Source organism: Hippichthys cyanospilos, chromosome 4, assembly GCF_059441005.1.
Source record: "Hippichthys cyanospilos isolate Australia breed blue-spotted pipefish chromosome 4, RoL_Hcya_1.0, whole genome shotgun sequence".
In the NCBI taxonomy this organism is placed as follows: Eukaryota; Metazoa; Chordata; class Actinopteri; order Syngnathiformes; family Syngnathidae; genus Hippichthys; species Hippichthys cyanospilos.
The window spans coordinates 12391887-12414022 of NC_142372.1; the positions used below are offsets into that span (position 1 = coordinate 12391887).

A 22136-nucleotide genomic window follows, 5' to 3' on the forward strand; every position below is an offset into this window, starting at 1 on the left:
CTTAGCTACTGGTTTGGCCCATAACATGAAGAAAGGCTAAATTTGATTTTTTAAAAATAGGAAAAAATGTAGATTTTTAAAATTTCGATTCAACACAAGGATAATGATACTTCTTGAATGGAGGACTACAGAAACTATCGCATGAGAGGCCAAAATTCAGAGTATGAAATACTGTAGGTCTCAAAACAATGACCTGATTATCAAAAATATAAATAAACTTGAAAATGGGTTAATTGTCAATCAATGGGTTAATTGTGACAACTCTAGTTTCATTATTTTGTTTTCTCTGATAGCAAGATGCAATATAACCGGGTATCAAACCTGCCATCTTTATGACCAATTATGAACACCCTTATGGACTGAGTGCAATTTCAGAATCAAGCACAAACCAAGATTTTACACCACAGCCCAAAGCATTCAAAATTTGAAAAAACAGGGAATCAGCTATCTTTAGATTTGAATCAAGACTCAATGTAGATGAAGGGGGAAAAAAATACCATTTTGGAAGCAGATATTTGAAAAATGAGCAAAGTCAATGGAAGCCAGATAATCATTGTTTTGTGACTAATAAAGAGGCATGGAGCTGAACCTGCTCCCACACTTTGAAATAAGAAAAAAAAAAAAAAAGCACCTTGTGGGGGGCACGCTGATGCTACACCACCAAGCATATCGTGCCGGTGTGGAAAAGGTGGGAGGCAAAAGGGAAAAAAGAGGGTCTGAAAGAAGAAAAACAGGTCCCACTGAGCTACCGTGCAGGCGCCAGCGAAGACAGCAAGGGTGGAAGGGCGGGGAGGCGGAGGGGAGAGACGGGGGGGGGTGTGGACTACCCTGGTGAAACTCTCAACAGATGCGTGAAGCCCTTGTCAGCATTCCTGCTAGGTAACGCAAGGTCAGGCGCAAGCAGGAAGACAATATGAGGACTATTTGGGCTCCCTGAGCGCCAGATGTGTTTTAATAAGACGGCTGCCCTCCGAGCTAATAAGGTCAGCCTCTGGCTCCAGCCAGACGAGCAAACAAGTAGACTCTTGGCAGGAATTCAGCTCCAGCTTGGCACAGCCTCCCTTTCTGCTTCCTGCCTTGCTCTCTCGCTCCCTCGCTCTCTTGTTCAAGCTGGGGAGACTGAGGGAGGCCAAGTCGTGGCTCTGTGTTTGTGTGTGTGCGCGTGTGAGTGCATGTGTGATATCGAAACACACACACCCCTTTTATTAGACACTTCCCTTTTTCTGGTCGAGGAGAGGGAATACTGCTCCGTAAAAGTTGGAACCTTTGACAACATCTGTGTTTGGCTTGTGCACTTTGTTGCATATATACACACACACATGCAAGTGCACGCACAAATGCAAGTGAGCCACGGCACGGTTTGCTATGATGGCAAAAATGCTGATGATGAAGAAGTAAAATAAAAAAGAAAATTTGTCAAAAAAAAAAATCCAACCAATAAATCTTTCTCCCCTAGAGAGGAAACTAAAAAGTCAGCTCCGGCGCCAGTGAGATTTGGCTCGCGCCACACTGAAACAGTGATGAGAAGAGGCAAAGAATGAAGGGGGGAGGAAGATTTAAAGCTGTGAATGAGAGAACTAATTAAGAAACAGACAAAGACAAGGAACTCAACACAAGGAAGGCAACATGAAAACTGATGAGCGGGTACATGAGAAAAAAATCTGAAACATCTCGTACTAAGCAGTTTGCAAAGTTACAGATGCCAAAACACAAGCATTGTTCCGTGCGTGCGTGAGGAAAAACTGATGTCATTATCTGCCTGGCACGACACCGGCCCATCAAACGTAGCCTAATGGTGCCTGTGCTTCTCAAATATTTACCTTAGGGCTCGGCCACAGAATCTCACACAGAGGAACTCCATCATAAACATGGACCCCGTTCTTACCTATTCTTCTTATTCGCATGCACACCAGCGAGTAGCGAAATAAGGAGAAAAAGAATATTCTGTTTGTATAAGTGACAGAGTTTATAATTGTGTACATTGTGTGACACCAGAACAGGGATTTTCTGCTGAACATTTTCAACAAAAATATGCCTCAAAAGTCAAACTTGAAGGTCAAACCATCTAATTGCAAGATTAGCTAAATTAGACATCGGTGAGTCTGGAAAATAGTCATTTTTATGTAAATGTTTCTTTGGAAATTTTATTTTTTACAATGCAACCACAGAAGCATACCAGTGACAAAGTAATGGTTGAACTGATTAGGACAGGGGTCTGCAAACTAAAACTTAGGCGTGAATATCGAGGACTCGTTGAGGCCCAGAGACGGTGAAGGGGTCCATTCAACAGGTGTATATTTAACGCTTAAAATGTAGGTGGAATTCTTAATTGTTTGATCACTCAACTGGGTCTATTGTACAGGACTGATTCGCAATACAAGTGAGGCACCCGATCTGGAGCCAAAGAACGTGTCGGACAGAAGACCATCACCCATCACTGAGCTGTGAGAAAACGTCAGAGGTTACACCATCCTCTTCTAATGCTGGCAGACAGAGAACATTAGGCCCGATGTAATATGAGACAACCTCATCACAGAGTGCCTGAGGTCACAAGGTCAGCAGGCTGGACAGTTGAGCAGCCCATCATGTACTTGCACCAAGATGCCCGCGTCATGTAGCACACGCTCAAAATCACAAACACACACGTTCCCACGGTTTCAGCAGGTCCACAGGTTGACATATGGCGGCCAATCAAGCGATGCTGTCTGTCGGGTTTTATGGCCTATCACGGCGATCAAACAGAAACGCAGCAGAGTAATGCAGTGCTAGGCCACCGACCAGCTAGGTGACACTCCATAAAACAGCTTGGCGTGTTGGTACTGAAGAAAGGTGTGCAGCGGGGCATTTCATGTTTGGTCTGATCAATATAAATGTCCAAGATGCTCCTCAACATCCTCATACATAAATCGAGCTGTTCAGGATCATGAGGACAAAACGTCCTACCTATCAGTGTGGAATACACACAGAACATTTTTAAATGCAAGGAACCCCAAACATGACATGAAAAAAAATCTTAACATATGATGCATACCAAAGCCCTGATGTACACAGTCAGCAGCAAAAAAAAAATCACCAGTCAAAATTTTTAACTACCATGTAATTACAATTTTGTTTCATAATTGAAAAATGTCCTAATTTTTAATATTAGATGGCAAGGCAAAAAAAAAAAAAAAAGTTGATCAAAACATGCTTTAGAGTCTTCAAAGTGGGGACCTTTTGCCAAGATGTTTTGCGCATCTTTTTTTATTATTATTTTGCACTCCTCAATGAAAATATTCATTTTTATCCAAGTTGACAGTTGTCCGCACACTCCACAAGCAACATTATTACGCCAGCATGTAGAACAAGACAATTTTCCCTACATGTAGATTATTTAATTTCAGCATTAACACTTTCAAGCCTAAAGACACATTTTCATGTTTGTTTGTTTTTTAATACAGACATTCAAACCCCAAGTACTTGTTTACATTTTTGTCAAGTGTTAGGCTAAAGAAAGTTTTAAAATATCTAGTCGTAAATTAGTCAAAAATAAACGTTGACAATTTTGCCTCAATCAAGCGTCTGTTTTAGAAGTGTATTTTGTTACATGTATGATTAAAAGGTTTTCCCTGTAGCAGTTTATTAGTTTCATAAATGCAACACATTATAGTTGTATTCTTAACACATGTGAATGAAAAACGAAAATGATATATGCAGTATTTTCGCACTTCAGTTGCCCAAAAAAATGGTGGCTTTAATGTTGTGCAAAGGGTTAAAATGTTAGCTTTTATAGTAACTTCAATGCAGCTAGAATTTTTTCCTTGTCATGTTCATGATTAGTCACATTGTTTAGACCCGTTATTCAAACATTCAACACAATGAGCTGCTCCTCTATTTTGCAGCAAGAGTGTGGTCACTTCCAAAATGGCTATCATTCTTTTCCATGTCACAAGCAGCTAGTCTGTCACCCCGTTTCGATATCATAAATATTGAACGTTGTTACATTTAGCCCAATCGTCCATATTTGTGTGTAGTAACCCCACTTAAAATATACTATACGTTAAAGCACTGAGCATACTTGTCGAGGCAATAAACCTGGCAAGATCACAGAGACTGACCTTGACAAATAAATATTCATTAGCGGGCTGCTAAGTTACCCAACCTATGACCCCTCACTTCCTGCTGCTCCAAGAGCTGCAGGCGGATATGAATTCGCTTCACCTGTCTCCTGTGTCTCCCTTTTGATGTGACACTCGTGTGCGTTTGAAGAGGCTTTCAAAAAGATATGTGAGAGGCCATAGAGGCCATGTCATACAAGAGAAGTCTCTTCTAACATCACAGGAATAATACATGTTGATTGGGGTCGCAATTTCAACGACTGCACGAATGAGGATAACCAGCTGTGGTTACTATAGCAACTAGCACAAAGGATTATTGTACTTAAGCACAAAACATAATTGTCATGTGGTTCCTACTATATCATTGCTATTGCTATATTAAAGACAAACTTGGAAAATAAAATAAATCTGGGTGACTTAGTAGCTCCGTCAGCTCACAAAACAATCCAGTCACACTGATTTTTTTTTAAATGTCTACTGAAATGCCTGTTCTTGCAAGAACTTTGGAGGATGGGGTACAAACATACAGCTTTAATCAGTATGGAGGTTAATTCAAACTGAAACTCGATTAACAAAACACAGAGAAGGGAGAGCATAAAACACTAGTGCAAGCTGTTAAAAAAAAAAAAAAAAAATGCTGTATTGTGTTCTTCCTTCCTTCTCCTCCTCCTTAAGGAGAACATACTATAGCACTGGACTACGAGGGCTTTGAGTGACTGCGACTTGATCCGGTCACTGCGACTTGAGCTGAGTTGGCCCAAGTTATTAAGACTTGACTATAGTCAATTCTATTGGTAATTGTTACTCGACATCACAGCAACAAAAATCCTTGAGACTTAACTTGGACTTGGATATTCGTGGCTGGGGACTTGATGTGACTTCGGAAATGATGACTTAACTGCTGTTCATTTTGTATGCGTGGTTTAAAAATAGAACATACAGTTCATCATGGCTGCCGAAGGGACACCGCATTGACTTTTGGCTCTAAAAGATATAAATGTGGTGCAAAATCATGAGAAGTGGAGCGCAAACTTCGTTTATCGCAGATAAGAGCAAATCACTCACATTCACAATTACTCAGTTCAGAGTGAACCTTGTATTATTTCATGTAATATCAAAGACTTCCTGTGTCTTTATTTAGATTTTAGTGGTACGTATGATTTTAAAAAGCAAATAAATAATCAAATTACATGCAAATATTTAATATGTGTCTGGGCCAATATGGACCGAGGCATATGCATGTATGCAAATGATCATAACTGGAACTACACCCCGCTCAGTTTAATCTCCAAAAAACCCTGATGTGAACTACAATGAAAGAAAACCAGAGTAGTGTTCACACAGTGGTCAGAAAAAAATAATTTGTACCAAGTGTGCACATTAAGACCTTAAACTGCACTGTTGTGGCTGTTCTGCTTTGCCAAGTGTTGCATTAAGGCGCCTCCAGCAGAATGAACACGTCTGCAATCATGTATACCCCCTTCTGAGATGTGAGAGCCGAGCAGCAGCAGGGATGCTGCAGACAGAACCATGTGTGTGCTTGCGTGTGCGTGTGTGCGTGTACCTGAGTGTGTGTGCAATCCCATGTAAGCATGTGTGTGAAACAGATGGGAGGAAAAAGAAATAAGAGAGGGGTAAAAGGAGAATAGCGACAGCAAGTCTGCAATAGTTTGTGTGTACGTGTGTGACGGGGGTGCATGTGTGTGTGTGTGTGTGTGTGTGTGGGGGGGGGGGGGGGGGGGGGGGGGTTCCTACAAGAGGGAGTAGTGTGGTTAGGCATCCAGAGTCACTGAACATTTTTCTGGCAGGCCCTCGCTATGCTCCTGGCCGCTTGCCCGGCTCTGAAGCAAACTTAAACAAACTCCTGTTGCAGCCATCTGCTGGGCCCGCGGGATAAATCACAGCACTGCTCCACTCTGCACTGCTCAGCCACACCACTATCAGGTTACCGTGTTAGCCGCCGCACACACGCACGCACGCACACACACTTTCACACTAACGAACCCGTGGGCAGACACACTCACACCGAACTACGCGTCAGCCTGGAGCCAGAGCCTGCCATGGGGCTCACACCACCAGGAGAGGCCAGCAACATGTGGCCCCACTAATACCACAGGGAGAGATGAAGCGGAAGGGGGGGGAGTAGGAGGGGGGGCAAAAGGGGACAAAAGAGGGGAGGATTGTATGAGGGGGCAAGAAAAAAAAAAAGATGGTGGGGGAAAGTGAGAGAAGGGAGCGAGGAGAATCCCTCCGACAGCAAGCATGATGCGCCAAGAGCTATTTTTATTGCACCCAGTGGAGAAGAAGAGGAACATAAAAACATATTGAAGCCTCCTCTCTGTGCTTCCCAAACAACTTAAGCTTTCATAATTGATGTCAATTGGAGACGGAACTTTGATTTTTCTTGATCTATCATGTTTAAACTGACATGTCGAAAATCTCCCCCCTGACCCTGCTGCTATTTTTCAGACTCATTAAGGTCAAGTCCACCCGATAAGAGCAATAGTAATCCTCCTAAACTGGCTACATGACTGCGGCCTTGAACAAATAACAAAAGGCACTTGGGAGGCATGTGCAGCATCTATCTGTCGCACAGATGGAGACACTATATTTGTGTATTTCTGATTCATGGCGTAGTCATTTCAGTGGGAGTCAAGCACCAATGGAAACGATCATCAGAACACGAAAAAATGTGTTAATTAAAACCTTACAAGTGAACTCAAGTAAAATGAATTAAAAAAACATATGTCCCACCTGTTGGATTCAAAGATCATGATCTGACTCCAGGAAAATTGATTTGTTCTTGTCATGTGAAGTAACAATAAAGACATCTATCAATCTATCTTGATGCACTTGGGTTTTTTTCTGCTTAGACCATTAACCTGTATAAATGCTGTAAAAAAAGGTCATAGAAATAAAATATACATACTCCTCTGCCGTTTTCAATCCCGATGTTCTGTCTACGTTGCTCTCCCCTTTCAATAGTTGGGTGATGTTATGTTGATGAATATATAATAAAGAAGTCTTGTGTGGTTTTGGCCTTGTTTTTTAGCTAGATGAGGTTCTGATTATGCCAATTAGCATACATATACCTGTATAAACTAGCTAGTGGGAGGTTGGTTGCTGGAAAAGTGTGTGGTCAAGGAACAAATTTTACTTTTTAAATTTAAATCATATTAAACTCTTCAGGCAGGCACCGCTGTATTTGGCTAAAAACACACCAATAGCTATCAAAATATAATGCATTAACTTTCATGTAGAGGTATAAAAAGCTAAGTAAATCTGGACCACATTTTTTCACAAGGTTTAAAAACCTAAAGCTGGTCAAAAACTATATTTCTAAAAGTGCTGTTTTCAAATTGCAATCTACAAATAAGTGCTCAAACAGTACACCAAACGCTTGGGAGCAACAAACTGACAGATCACACTGTACTTTTTAAATTCACTTTGTGCCGACCCAGTGACGGAAAAAGGCTCTGAGTTTGAAAAATTAAGTAACCCTGTTTCAACCTCATGAGATCATTGTCAGGGCTGACCAAATTTCTGACAAGCTAGAAATCCCCCAAAATGCATCCTGGACTCAACCCTGATTCAGTCAAACGAGGCAGCCGCAAACATCTTAATATGTGAAGAGTGTGACCATCTTAAGAAAGCCTGAACAGCTTTATAACTTTGAGAAAGGTCTTAGTTGTAATTATGTATTTAACAGGGGAGCATGCCAGTGTAATGCAAAAGAGGTCACTAGTTCTAGTGCGTTCAGACTGACCTTGTGTGACAGATTTATCAGGTCAAAATGAATGTGACGCAAGCCTCTGAGGGTATCGTAGTACTCTGGTTTTCTGCGGTCGCTTAGCTATCATTTCAATCAAAACAAAATAGATGAGGTTTCCTGACGCCCTCACAATAGCAACTCAACAGGTTATTCCATCATTGGCGAGTGCGTTGGTAGTACATTTCCTGATGTATTTAAAAGAACCCCAGGATCGAACATTCAAAAGAATGGTTCAAGGTGAATGAAAATATGACTAGCACACGGTGTGCGCCCTAAAAAAGGTTGTGCTGAAACTGCATACTACATTCTGACATCTAGCTCAGTCCAAAAACTGTCTGTCAGACTTCCCAGCTGTCTGCTGGAGCAGCCTGTCAGAGACCAGGTGGTTGGTCTGTACGAGGGGGTGGTGAGGTCATCGCCATAGGGGATGCTAATGGAAGGAGAGAGTCATCCAAGAAGGGAATGACTTCTTGAGCCAAAATAAAATCCCTAAAGATGACGGCTTTAGATGATTATCTCTTATGATTGTTTGACGGGAAGAAAGTAAACAAATCTAACGTCTGGTCAGTTACGTATTTAGTCCACTACATGCTATTTGGGACTCCATCTGACAGCAGGTTGAAGTCTTCTTCCATCCATTTTGAACTATCAGTGCTGACAATGAAAGGGAATAAAGGGACAAGTGATTCAAAGAACGGAACTGAAGCATATGGGGAAAAAAAAGAAAAGTATAGCAAGACGTAGTAAGAGCTAGACGCATACGTTACACGTTTAAAATAGCAGCAATAGTGGCTACTGTGACCACACGCGCGTGCATTCACCCAACCAGCCACACACACTAACAGCTGTGGCACAATCCAGCTGCGTTTGAGAGCACAAGAGCAGACACCTGCCACTGCTGCCGACCACCTGGCAGACACACGTGCGCAAAAACACACTTCCAGCTGTTGTGAATTTAGATGCGGATCAAAGATTATATATTTGACGTGCGTGTCAGGGCAGGTTTGCATACGTGTGTGTGTGTGTTACGGTAAAAGGGCAGCTGAAGGAGAGCAAAGAGCTGTAGTTTCTTTGCACTCCGTCCTCTATAATTACACTAGTTAAACCTGGTTTACAACTGTAAAACACAAGACTACATTTTAGAGGAGCACTGCATAACAGCCTGAAGTTTAAGCATCGGCTCACCTTCTAATGCATCATGCTCGGCTCGTTGTGCCAAATTTATGCAATTGAGATACTTAGAGAATCAATATTTCAGGGTACCCATACGTTATTTTGGGTTTTTTTGCAGACACCAAATAATGCTATATAATAATACCATTATGCCTTAAAATTGCAACAAAAATGGTATTCATCAGTTAATATTGCTGTCAAAATGATCTTGCCGTGCCAATTGCGTGTAACCCTTTCATTCCCATTGGGACCAAGCTTCCTACAGCTTTTCAAAAAATGAAATAAATTGCATTGGGTAGAAGAATCGTAGCAATAAGATGAAATTGCATCCCAGTGGTTCATTACACATCTATCTACAGAGTCTAATGGCATTTAGCAACTTTTCCATACACAACAAGCCAGTGCTGGGCCGACTGTAAAAAAGGTAGGTTGTGTTGCTACGATAGATTGCACTGATTATTATGTATTGTAGGCATTTTCTGATCATTTTCACGTCTCTGGCACATTTTTTTCTTTGTACAAGTATCGTGGAATATGGGATATACAGTCCCAGTTTCTTGGAGGAAATGGAAGTGGAAATTTATTAACTAAATTTCCAAGTATCCTAAATTTCTAAACAAGTAATATATACCATAAGTTTTATTTTTTAGGGAAAAAAAAAAGAATCAGTAGTGAAAAGGTTAAATTACCACTTAAAAATTAGTATTGCAAGTATTGATGCAAATTTGTTAGCCTAATGTTTCATATTAAGTGGGCATTTAGCTAGGTGAACATTTTTTAAAAATGGTTTATATCTTAAGTACAAACATTTAATTCTCCTTGGGATGGTTTTAGGTAAGGGCTACAACTCGTGCTTACTCTACTAATCGATTAATCAGATGATTATTTTGGCAATTAAAAGAAAATTGGATAAATAAAAGCAAAATTTTCCATCCTTATATATGTAAAAAAACAAGGCATTAACAGTGCAACAAAATAAGTACTGGTAAACAAATATTAAGTTACTAGTTGGGCCTTTAACACTTTGGAGAAAATGGGCAAACATCCCCTCCCCCAAAGTAAAAGCAGATGTCTGCATGTCAACAGATTAAAACATCCAGAGATTAATTAAAATCTGTAATTAATTCCTCCACCCATTCATTGGCTGCTGTTGCAGTTGGGTGCATTGTATTTATAGGGTAAGCTAAATTTGAAATGCTTCTGTAGTAAGCAAGCTCTATCTTACAAAGAATGCATATCACTACTTTTACCAAAGGTGCTGTTGGGTTTTTTGTTTTTTTTGTAAGTTAAATTTCCAATTAATTGGACTGACAACTCTCACATGCTCTTGCATTTTCACATCTTCCTTCTGATTCTGAACTTGCTCTCCCACCAACGACAGGAGCCTCTCAGATTATGTCAAGCACAATGACAGCCAATCAGTGTCCATTTTAGCGAGCGATTGACCTTTGTTTTCCAACCGCCAACCACATAAGCCAAGTTGCCCGATCCGTGAAAACGGATCTAATCAGCATACAGAAAGCATAAACTTAGAAAATTAAAAATTTGATTAACTTGATTTAAAAAAAAAAACACTTTAATAAGTGGAATGAATAGAACAAAATTAATCTGTTCATTTGACACCACTACTTTTATTTTGATTCAACACAAAGATAGTAGTGGGACCACAGAAACAGGTGTTTATTTAGTGGCGAGAGGTAGAAATAACAGGGATTTGGACAATTTTAAAACAAACCAGATCTCAATTTATTATGAAAACTGGTTATAAATCATTTAGTGAAGGAATTACCTCTGAGTTAGCCGATTGATTGTGCTCTATTTTGCACTTATTTTCATATAGCCAAGCCATTATTATATTTATGTACAGGGAAAAACATAATTTGTAAATTGGCCACTTCCTGGTTTCTGAAGTACAGGATTGTGCAAATTTGTTTCTGTGTAGGAGCACAAACGGTATACATACAGTCTCCTCACCTTTTAATTTTCATTAGGATTGCAGGTGAGTTGTACCTTAGCTCACAGACTAGATAACACCAAAGACGGGTAACACAGACAACCTTTTGCACCTACATTCACATTTATAAAAGGTTAGAATCTTCAGTGACACAACTAGTCTTTGGAATGTAGAAGCAAGACTGAGTGAACATGATAAGGCCACACAGAAAGACTGGATTCAAACCTTGTACCTCAGATCCATGAGGCAGGCGAGCTATGCACTACTCCACCTTGATTAAAACTTGATGAAAACTCTTACTGCACTATGAGCTTCTGTGAAACCCTATGGGTATTTTTTTCCATCACAATAGAATTATAGTAATTATTATGTAAAAAGAAAAACTATTTAAACAGAACAAACTGACAGTGACAATAACTGCTTTATATAAGCCAATATCACCTCTGTTTTATCATATCCCCCTGAGACCCAGCATAGCCATTTGTGTCTGCGAATATATCCATGTTGTCTGATCATGACAGCAATGTTAATTGCATCCCAAACAACCACACAGGAAATCATTGCAAAAGCCAGGATCTCCTTTGCAGGGTAGACTGGATGACTTAAAAGATATAGAGCAAAAACAAATGTCCATAACAGTGAACACAAATAAATAGGCTGGGTCATAGGAGGATATCCACCCATTGATGCCAGAACACTCTCTCTCAGATGCTCTTGTCATCATTCTCCATTCAACTGGATTTGAACATTTTTCAATGTAGGCCAGAGAGCATGAATGCACCAACAGCAAAAATAATTGTTTCACCGACAATAAAATCACTCAGCATATTAACTACGAATTCTCTGCCAGCTCAGTTAAAATGGATTTTTGATTTATATAGTTGTCAATGGCTCGATAAAAATGGATCTTTCAAGACGCAGTTGACTGTCAATGGCAGTGAATGGTTAATATTGAACACGTTTGAGGTTTTTGGCCCTCACAACTGTACCAGTTAGTCACGTTCCCCCCTGGGAAAATTAACTGCCCACCGCTGCGCTACAGGATCAAAAGGTCAATATTTTACACGTACAAACCGAACGACATCCTGGCCCTCAAGTCTGTGACGTCAAGCCCCTCAATGCCATTTTAATTCCATTGTCTCCTCATGACTTTAATGCCAAGGGGGAAACACAACAAAACCAGAGCAGCAGCAGCGTGACATGCTAATTCCTTTTTCATTCTTTGCTCTCAATGGAATTCCTTTCTGTGGCAACAGGAAGTGAAAACAAAACATCTCAGCTGGACGCCTTTGATTCAAACTCAATGAGCTTACTCGAGTACTTGCTCTTACTCGCTTTCCAGGAAGTTGAGACTCTTTTAAACTTAGGATGAAAAACGTAATTTGAGAACCAAGTTCAATTATTAATCATGTAATTACAAGGATTGGAAATCCATACTAGTTGTGTCTGTTTTCAGTGTTTGCTGTAACGTTTCACTCCAAATTAAAAAAAAAAAAAAAAAAACACCACACATGCAGTTATAACTTTTCCATTTTGCCCATCTTAATTTGCAGTTGGCTCACAAAGTGTTGTTATCTGTATTTGCCATAAGTGAGTCTATACGGCTAACGTGGGTCTACTCCACCCGACAAATGGTTTCATGTAAATAGTATCAGAGCATTTTTTTTCAGTTTTCCATTTTCTCAAGTACGTGTACAGGTGTATAGCGTCGGGCAGAGGGTTACACGGAAAACAGGCTGGAAGGAGGCTCTCAAGGACCAGACTTGGGCACCCCTAGTGTAGGGGCCTTCATTGAGTCGGGAAACAGAAAAACAAACTCTGGAGCTACTCGTATTCAACTACAACATATGATACGTTAAATCCAATTTGCAAAAAATGCAGGATTGACTTTTGACAAATGCTTATTGGGAGTGAGTAATTAAAGCATAGACAGTTAAACCACAGCCTGAATATAACATATTTGTCATTGCTATGCTTGAGAGTTTGCTGTGAAATTCAAAGCAATCTGACAGGCCTCTTCCATTGACAATACAGGGTACTTTAATCATAACATTGTTATTTTTGTGACTTAATTAAAGTGTGATTCATTCCTCTTCTGAATGCTCTAAATACCCCTTTAATCCCATCACAGCCCTTAATGTTTCTCTTCTTTTACTTCCAATTGTTCACGCTAGCTAATTTGTTTATATCCCATTTCAGCTTCACTTCCTGATCCCATGTGTAATTTTGACCTCCCCCTCATTTTGCCGCTACGCTGTAAATCTTGCTTGGCGGTGCTGTGAAAAGGCTGGCATGTTTTTCCTGTGACAGAAAAGACCCTGTACACAGGATACTAGAACTGCAGTCACAACACACTCATTTCTGAAACACTCATACAGTGTGATAGGTTAGGTCGCACCCATCCTTTATGCATCGCTTGCATAAACAGTCCAGGAAAACACAGCCCTTCAAAAGAGCTATAATGCATTCCGAGTACTATAGAGCACCCCTGCTTCCATATAACACCAATGTACACCACTGGTATTCTTTAAGGTTAATTACTGGTTCTTCAGTACATATTCAACATGATCCGATTAAATCTCACCTCAAGCTACAACAGCCATTACACACCCTGTCAAAGAGAAAACCAAGGGGACACCTGTTTCCTGCCACCCTGCCTTTCATTCACACAAACAAAAATACTTCCCAACAGATACATTGCCATTTCATACAGGTCATTAGCTCACACAGGCCAAAAGCAGCTCCGCCACCTGCAAGGAGGCCGCTCCAAAATGATCACCCGAAACCTTTCCACCCATGACACTTCTCCCATACCACACCTCAGTCTCAATGGGCGAAAGCTGGTCCCATAATTAGAGTCTATATTAGGAGTACCCCCTATGAGCTCATCCGAGAATGTGTGACCGCATGTCCAGGCTAACAACAACAGGCGCTGCAAAAATAAACAAGTGGTTGTAGATATGTGTTGCCTTTCTGTATAATCACTCCCAAGGAAGTGCAAAAGTGGCGGTATCTTAAGGGACAGATAGAAAATGAGGTGGACAGCTCCCGACAGCTGGCGCGAGCGTGCTTCCATTTTGAGATTGCCGAGTGCGAATGGCATCCACAGATGTTTGTCTTATGTCCTGCGAGGCCGTACGGTCGGTAACTGTTTGCATGAGAGAGCCGTTCACGAGGCCAACTGGCGGCGGTCTCCAGGCTCCTCGGCGCTTCATTAAAACATCACAAGCCCTTGTACGGCCCCACTGGCTCCCATTTGCATTCTCCACCCTCAGCTTTAAAACAGCAGGATGGAGATTTTACAAGTTTTACTGATGGAGGAGTGACATTAAAACATGGTCAAAATAAGCACTAGAGTGAAATATGGGAGGTATTTTTTTAAGGGAGAATGTACTGAATAGTTTCCTGAAAAGCACATCTGTATCTCTCACACAACAATTCCTTTTTGTCAATCAAGATGGCAAAGGTATTTCTGGCCTACGATTTTTGTCACGATCAGTGTTACAACATTTTTTGTCTTTTTCAGATATAAGATGAATTTTGGAAATGACTTTTTTTGTTTCAACTCTATGATAATCAGTCTTCTTTCCCATACAAATAAATAAATCTGAATATTGACTGTCAAGGTGCTAAAATTGAGTGGTTTTGACAATTTTACATCCCTGATCATCAAGAATAATGATCAATTTAGTTGGATTATGGATTTGTTGGTGATTAACCATTGCACATCTAATTTGCATGCCTGCACACACGGTATTAAAGTAAAGTTTAAGTACCATTATTTTGTATGCAGTAATACAGAAAACTGTATGCTATGTCTATGTAAATATGAGTAGTATAATTTGAAAGATAGATTTCCATCTCTTACTTTGAATCGCATGTAGCTAATATATGTGCTGTAAGAGTGGAAACACCGCCATTCAATGGTCACAGTTATCACTACACTGTTCAATGGCTTATATTAGATAACCATTAGTCAAGGGTGCCAGCCACCCTCCATTAAAAAAAAAAACAAAAACAAAAAAAACATACTTGATGACAATTTTATGATTTATTATTGTTATTACTAATTTAAAAGATAAGAATTCTCATTCATGGCATTTAAAGGGTTAAAAAGAAACAGCAACAAAAAACCGTGCAAAGACCATCTAAACACACACTTTCATTTGTTGTTTTAGTGCACCAGCTAATGGTGGATTCTGTTAGTGTGCTTAACCCTTTAAGGCCCCAAAAAACAAACTCCAGTTCTCAAGGGCCTGTGTCCTGCATGTTTTCCAAATCTCTTTTTGCAACACACCTAAATCAAATGATCAGCTCATCAACCAGCTCTACAGGAACTTCATAATGATCCTGATACTTTCAAAGGGTTACCAATGGCATATGATTTGGATGTTTTCATGTCCAGGAAAAATTTGGGCTTAAATGGTTAAGTGTTCAAATTGAAGAGGGCAGTCACACACAAACACATAAATCTGCCCAGTATGCTCACCAAGACTAACAGGAAGATACTGACCTTGTTGTTAACTAAAATTCAGCTCCACTATGATATTTACTCGTGCGATATTATTGAAGCATCTTTTGTAACTTTAATACATTTATCTTGTGACATGTGTAGTCAGGGATTGACGATCCAGGTACAGAAAGTAAAAGTAATGACCAACAGTATGCTTTAAATATATTCATAGATCTAGTTATCATTAAATGATATTACATGAGGGGTGGCGCTTATCCGGAGGCGGCCATATTTGTTATAGCTACGGACAATGGTAAATGCAGCACTTACAGCACCTGCAGCACCTTCGTCATGAAAAACGGTCGAAATCTTACACACTGTCCCATTAAGTCACAGGTGCTTTTCCTCAACCTGCAGTCAAATGAGCTCATTAACCCAGCAGTTAAGTGGAAGCACATGTGGTTAAAGACAAACCGTGGCATGGTTTTTACTTTCTGGACCTTGTTTTCCTCATCTTTGAGTGCAGTACCCTGTACACCTTTGACTATTGTATCCCAAAGCAATATGGCCACCGCACATGCCATCAACCATATTATGCTTCATGAGTTTTTTACACAAGATTTTGATACTTCAGGAAAAATGACCAAATAACACAAGCGCTTTCACGATTGCATACATCATGCATCAGGATTGATACTGAGGTCAAAACAGGACAAGCAGGAAGCATAAAAGCATATTTAAACAAAGACAACAGCCTCACTATAAGAAATAAGTAAAAATTGAGCTACCTGTTGTCCAGGCTGTGGCGAGGTTAACTCCGGTTCCTCTCTCTCCCCGTCTGAGGCTTCACATCCCAACCTGTCCCTGTCCTGCTGCGCGCTCTGGCCCACCTGCACCATGGATTTACAATCCACACATGAGCCAACAGTCAGCCTCCTTCCATCGTCCACCAGGAGCGTGCGAGCGCTTCGTGGTGCATAGAGGAAGACAGGGAGCCTCGCCACAGTGACCGTGCACATTCGCCCTTGCCTGCGTTGCTCCTGCCTGCAGAAGAAGCACACAAAGGCCTCGCAGGTGTATTGACGGGCCCAAGGGGAGCTTAAGGAGCCGGAGGTGGAGGGGCCCAGACCTCTGCTCTCATGCTGGGCCCACTGACTGAGCAGGTCGTGGTAGCAGAGCGCGCAGGCCGACACCAGGCCTGTGGCATCCACCGGTTTGGCTCGGGGAGCAGGCGGGTGCACTGTGAGGAAAGGGAAGAATGGCTCCTTCTCACCACAACGTCCAGGAGGATTGACGTGAAGCTGGAACTCGCATCTGGGTGATAACTCCGATCCACACAAGTAGCACGCCGACACGGAGCGCTCAGAAGACGCTCCCGTCTGGGGGCAAACAGGTCCGAAACCATCGATGGCCATGACGGAGTGGTACCTGACCAGGAAGGAGCTAACAGAGGTGATGAGGTCCTCGTTAAGACAAAGCAGATATGCACTCCAGATGTCCTCAAGGATGACAAGGCACTGTGAACAGCAGCGCACACGCCCGTTCTTCATGGGCTGGGCGTTAGGTGGGCAGGGGAGCATGTTGATGAAGGGAAAATACATCACTCCTCGAGATTTGCCCACGCCAGCCTGCGCATGCACTACTTTATCTGCACCGCACTGCTGACCACAAAGGAAACAGGCCTCACAGCGACCCTTGACCCAATCTGTCGGCTGGGTGGGTTTGTCCTGCTGCGTGGCGGACGCCGGGTTGAGAGGGACAACATAGAGCCGCTGAAGCACGGGAACGTCAGCCTGTTGGAAGTTGTGCCACTGCTGCATGAGTGAGGCGTGACAGCTGCCGCACACCAGAGTCACACCTGTTGAGCTGATTGGTAATGCACCTGGAGGGGCACTGTGAAGCCACAGGAAGGGAAAGAAAGGTTCCCCCTGTGCCGTTTCCTGCTTTTGAACGCTGACTTTATAACTGCCACCTGGACCCAGCTCAGTGCCACAGATAAAGCACACGCACACGTCTGCGGTCGGCTCTACAGTGTGCTGCAATAGTTTTCGGGTCAAAAGGTCACCGGTAGGACCACAATGTTTGACATTCTTACGTCCGTGGACGTCCCTGTCTTCATCACTTGTGATGTTAACCTCATCATCTGACTTGCTGCTTCTCGGCACATCCCGATTGCATTTCCCGGTGATAGGGTGAGGACACCCGGGTGAGGCACAGCTGTCGTCAGCTCCCTGTTGGATGTGACGTCGCTCAGCAAGTCTCGCTTTGCCTTCCTCCAGCCATGATCTGTTGCGCATAATGACCCCGTTGTCCAGCACAGGTGTGTTGGGGAAATGGTTGTCATGGCGCTGCTGGGGGGCGGTCTCCTGAAACTTTGCCAAAGAATATGATGACTGACAAACTTTATTCATCATTTTGGGTGGACGTCTAGTAGGCAGCAAGCCTTCCGGTTTGGGTGACCCCTGTGCGCTGAAGACCCCAACAGCGTATCGGGGAAGTGTCTGTGGGGAATCGGGGCTGTTTTTAACACTGTTTTTCCTGCTAACGTCTCTTTGCGTTTTACCAGCTGGTCTCGGGCATCTGTCCTTACTCGTACAGCTCCTGTCCATGACATCCATCTCCTGGTCTGAAATGTTGTCAGAAAAGGATGAAAAGTCCGACTCCGCGCCCCCGTCATAGTTATGGCTACCGGTGCTGATCCTCCTCTCCAGCTCGTAGGAGATGTTCCACTCCTGCGGGACCCGGCGAGAGTCGCACTGGTAGGGTCGCTTTAGCCAGTACATGCGCTTCTCGATGGGCGTCCTGCTCCTCTCGAAGGAGTTCCACTGCTCCGCGAGGAAGCAGTAGCACACGGCGCACACCAGCGCGTGACCCTCCGGGCTCAGCTCGCTCGCACCCGGAGCTGGCTCTTGGTTCTGCAGGAAAGGGAAAAAGGGGTAGCGTTCCTTTTGATAGGTCACTTGTAACCTCAGCTCTTTCCCTGCTGTTACTCCGCTGCCACATACGAAACAGTGCACCAGTCCCCCCAGGCCGTTGCGGTCAGCCCGAGAAGTGTTGACCGGCAAAGAGCTGTCCTCGTCGGGCATGGCCGCAGCCATGAGTCGGTGTTTGCGAGATAACAGCGCCAGTTCCTTGTCACGGGGGGAATGCATTGTGCGGAGAAAAAAAAAAAAAGAACCGACACAAGGCTACATGGTTCCTCGCTTATCTCCAAGTTAAGCAATGCATTTCAGTCCAGTGGATGATAAGAGAGACGGCAATCCATTCAAACTACAGCACCGTGCAGCGAAGGAGCAAAGCGGTCACTTGGATCTCCCACGGATGAATCCACTTTCGCGAGACAGCAGTCCATGCAGGATTTTGAAGTTTGTAATCCATATATTTCACGCGGGAGGTCCAGAAGGGGCATGACAGCGGAACCCTGCGGAATCGCGACTCAGCCTCCCCGGCGAACTTTTGCTGCCATGCCTCCGCTCTACAAAGTTTGGCAGCGAACTTGCTCACACTGTACTCAGCGCCATCCCAGACTCACGGCACCCGCCGAGACACCCCCCTCCGAAGGCAACCCCCTCTCGCGGAGAGCCTCCCCCACATTTATTATTCGGGAGATTGTGAGCACACACGCTGCCGGTGTGCGTCAACACACAGCTGCACGGGATTTCCACTTAACATGCGTGGTTCACTTCACAGTGACGTGGATTTTGCGTTTTTTTTTTTTTTAATATTTTACCATTTTCAGCAGGAAATTTGTCTATAATCAATTTGATACCGTGATATTTTTTCTTGTACAATTTATATATTTAAAAACGCATTTAGCTACATGTATACTGAAGATGACATAACATGCTCAGGCTCAATTATCGGCTAAAACCTGCTCACAGTTGTCTGGGATTGGTCATGTGACATTCACAAGTTGAGCCGTGATTGGTCGATACCTGAGAGCCAGAGTACATTTGATATCGTTTTCAGATGACAGCAAGGAATGAAATCTGTTTATAAAGGTATTAATTGAACATAAACATTGAGACGTCAAATTAATTCTAGAAAAGATTTTTACTGCTGGAAAAAAGGATAATAATCTTTTTAATAATGACAGTGGAAGACACTGCTGCCAAAATACAACCTTAAAAAAAATACAAAATGCCTTTTTTTATTGACAACTGCATGTTATCTTTTTCGTTTTTGGTTCATCGTAAAAAACGAACAGGACAAAAACACCCGTCTGATCCTTAATACTGCCACACAAGTAAAGTAAACAGAACAAAGAAGTTGAGCAGTAGAACTTGAATAGTAGAAGAAATAAAAACCGTCGTTAACCTGATGTAAATATTCCCAATAAATAAATAATAAGTAAATAATCAGCCATGGGTCATGTTGTATTTACATTAAATTATAGCCATTATAAAGATCCAACTAGAATCATGTCATTTTTACAACACCACCTCCCAGTGTCAAAATTCGGTACTGCACCATCTCCTTCATGCACACCTCTTGAAATGTGTCTACTACTGTACAATGCATTACAATGAAACAATTGCATACTTGAACGCAAAGGAGTAAACCTCATGGCCCAGTGGCCAGATCTGGGCCGAGACATGAATTGATAGGGCCCACAAAAGCATTTCATGCATCTTACAAATTGTCTTGACTTTTAACACTGAGATAGTGTTGTTGTTGTTGTTGTTGTTGTTGTTTTAACCAGTCCCTCCTATTAAATCATTAAAAAAACGTTTAATAAACTAATTTACAGGTTTCTGATTTGAAAAGAAACTATCCATCAATTTGTTGTGGCTATGTAATAATATAAGGCAACCATGCATTTATATGGGGAGAATGAGGGCTCAATGAAAAGTTATCAAAATATATGGGGAGAATGAGGGCTCAATGAAAAGTTACCAAAAGTTGGAAACAAGGAAGTAAGGTTGATTTGAATTAAAAAAAATAAAAGACTGTTGACTGCGGGGTTTTATCAGCAGGTGATGAACTGGGCTAGACAGGAGTGCAGACATTGCAGTCCACCTCGCAGAAGACATATTAAGATTAAATGACAATGCGAACAGACAGTCTGGTTTCAGTCCTGCTTGTATTCTTCTACTTCATTGTGTTTACATGCAACTTATGGTGATTTGATGCTATTTTATCCTCTTAAATTAGTGTTTGCCATATTAGATGCCAACTGTGTCTACACATACAACAAAAATGCCTGGCTTTACACATGCCCATATGATTTAAGCTAGTTTCTGATAGTCAGGGCCTCAAATAAAGACAACAGCTCATAAATACACCTGGTTCCAGGGTGGACAATATATCAGACAGTGCATGAGAACTCTGCACACATAGGATTACTTAAGGCATATTGAATGTGTACATGTGGTGCTTTCATGGTCATATGGGATACGTTATTTTTGGTTTATCATTGTGAAAAATGACTTCATACTCCACACAAGAGACATGTATTGAACATCAGTGGGAAGGAAAATGTAATGTGTTGGATCGGAGAAGTGTCTGTAAGAAGGTCAAAGAACATTACAAATGAGCGTGATGCATTTATTAATTACATATATATATATATTTTTTTTTACAATTGTGATATTGAATGTGCATGCCTTGTCATTGAAAAGCCACTGTTCAAACTGTCATCATGTATGCTGTCATGTAGACCTTTCTTTTTCTCTACAGGGGGGGTGTTTTTAAATATCATGCATTTCAAATGGCCGAGTTTTGAAAAGGATGAAAAAAAAAATAAATACAAGTGCAGATGACTCACATTCACATTAACCAAAGGGATTCATGAAGGTTACGTTTTACAGGCAGTGAATCTGTATGTTGGGATACATTACCTCACAGATTCCAGTATGTGCTAAAACAAAACTAAAACAACAGAAAAACATTAACAGTAGGCTATTCTTTAAAAGGTATGCAACAATTGAACAAAAACCTTTTTTTCTATGAACATACACTAAACCAGACCTGACAAGTACCTCTGATCAGAGCTTACAGTTAAAAAAAGTGATCTTTCAGCAGTTTCTCTTCACATACCAGGAATCACAAAAGATGTTGTAAATCCAAGCTACAAAGTACACGTTTTCCCCATCCAAGTAATCCCCTTCAAGTTGAATGCACTTTCCCAGACTTGATCCATTCCTTGGAGGATTCTTCTCAGTTCCCTCTCAACTCTGTCATCACGGCCATGGTGAAGTTGTTCACAACTAAAACATAGGTCCCCTTGATAAAACCCTTGAGCTTTGGAAAAAAAATATGATATATATATATATATATATATATATATATATATATATATATCATATTTTTATATATATATATATATATATATATATATATATATATATATATATATATATATATATATATATATATATATATATATATATATATATATTATATATATAATCATGCAGGTGAAATGCTCAAAGAGGTTGCTCCAGCACTCTTATTTTCTTTTTGGCTAGGGAACTGTTGGATGTTCAAGGCATTATAAGGAATCGTGTTGTCAAGGTGGAAATCACTTCATCTCACAGATTAAATGAAGCATATATTGTAGGATCACCTTTTAGATGTGCTGCTGGATCATCTGGCCCATACTGAAAGGGGAAACTTCACATGTTGAGTTTGATACAGATCTTTTATGACACCAGTCCTGGAACCTTTCTGAAACACCTCTTTAAA

At 41.5% G+C, this 22136-nt stretch overlaps 1 protein-coding gene across 1 annotated transcript in view; it reads right to left on the reverse strand.

Moving 5' to 3' along the window:
- Nucleotides 1-18601, reverse strand: part of gse1b (Gse1 coiled-coil protein b) — a 162456-nt gene extending 143855 nt beyond the window's left edge. The window contains exon 1 of the mRNA XM_088412295.1: nt 16238-18601. Within this exon, the coding sequence (XP_088268421.1) occupies nt 16238-18601 (2364 nt within the window). The remainder of the gene's footprint in view (nt 1-16237) is intronic.
- Between the last annotated feature and the right edge of the window lie 3535 nt (nt 18602-22136).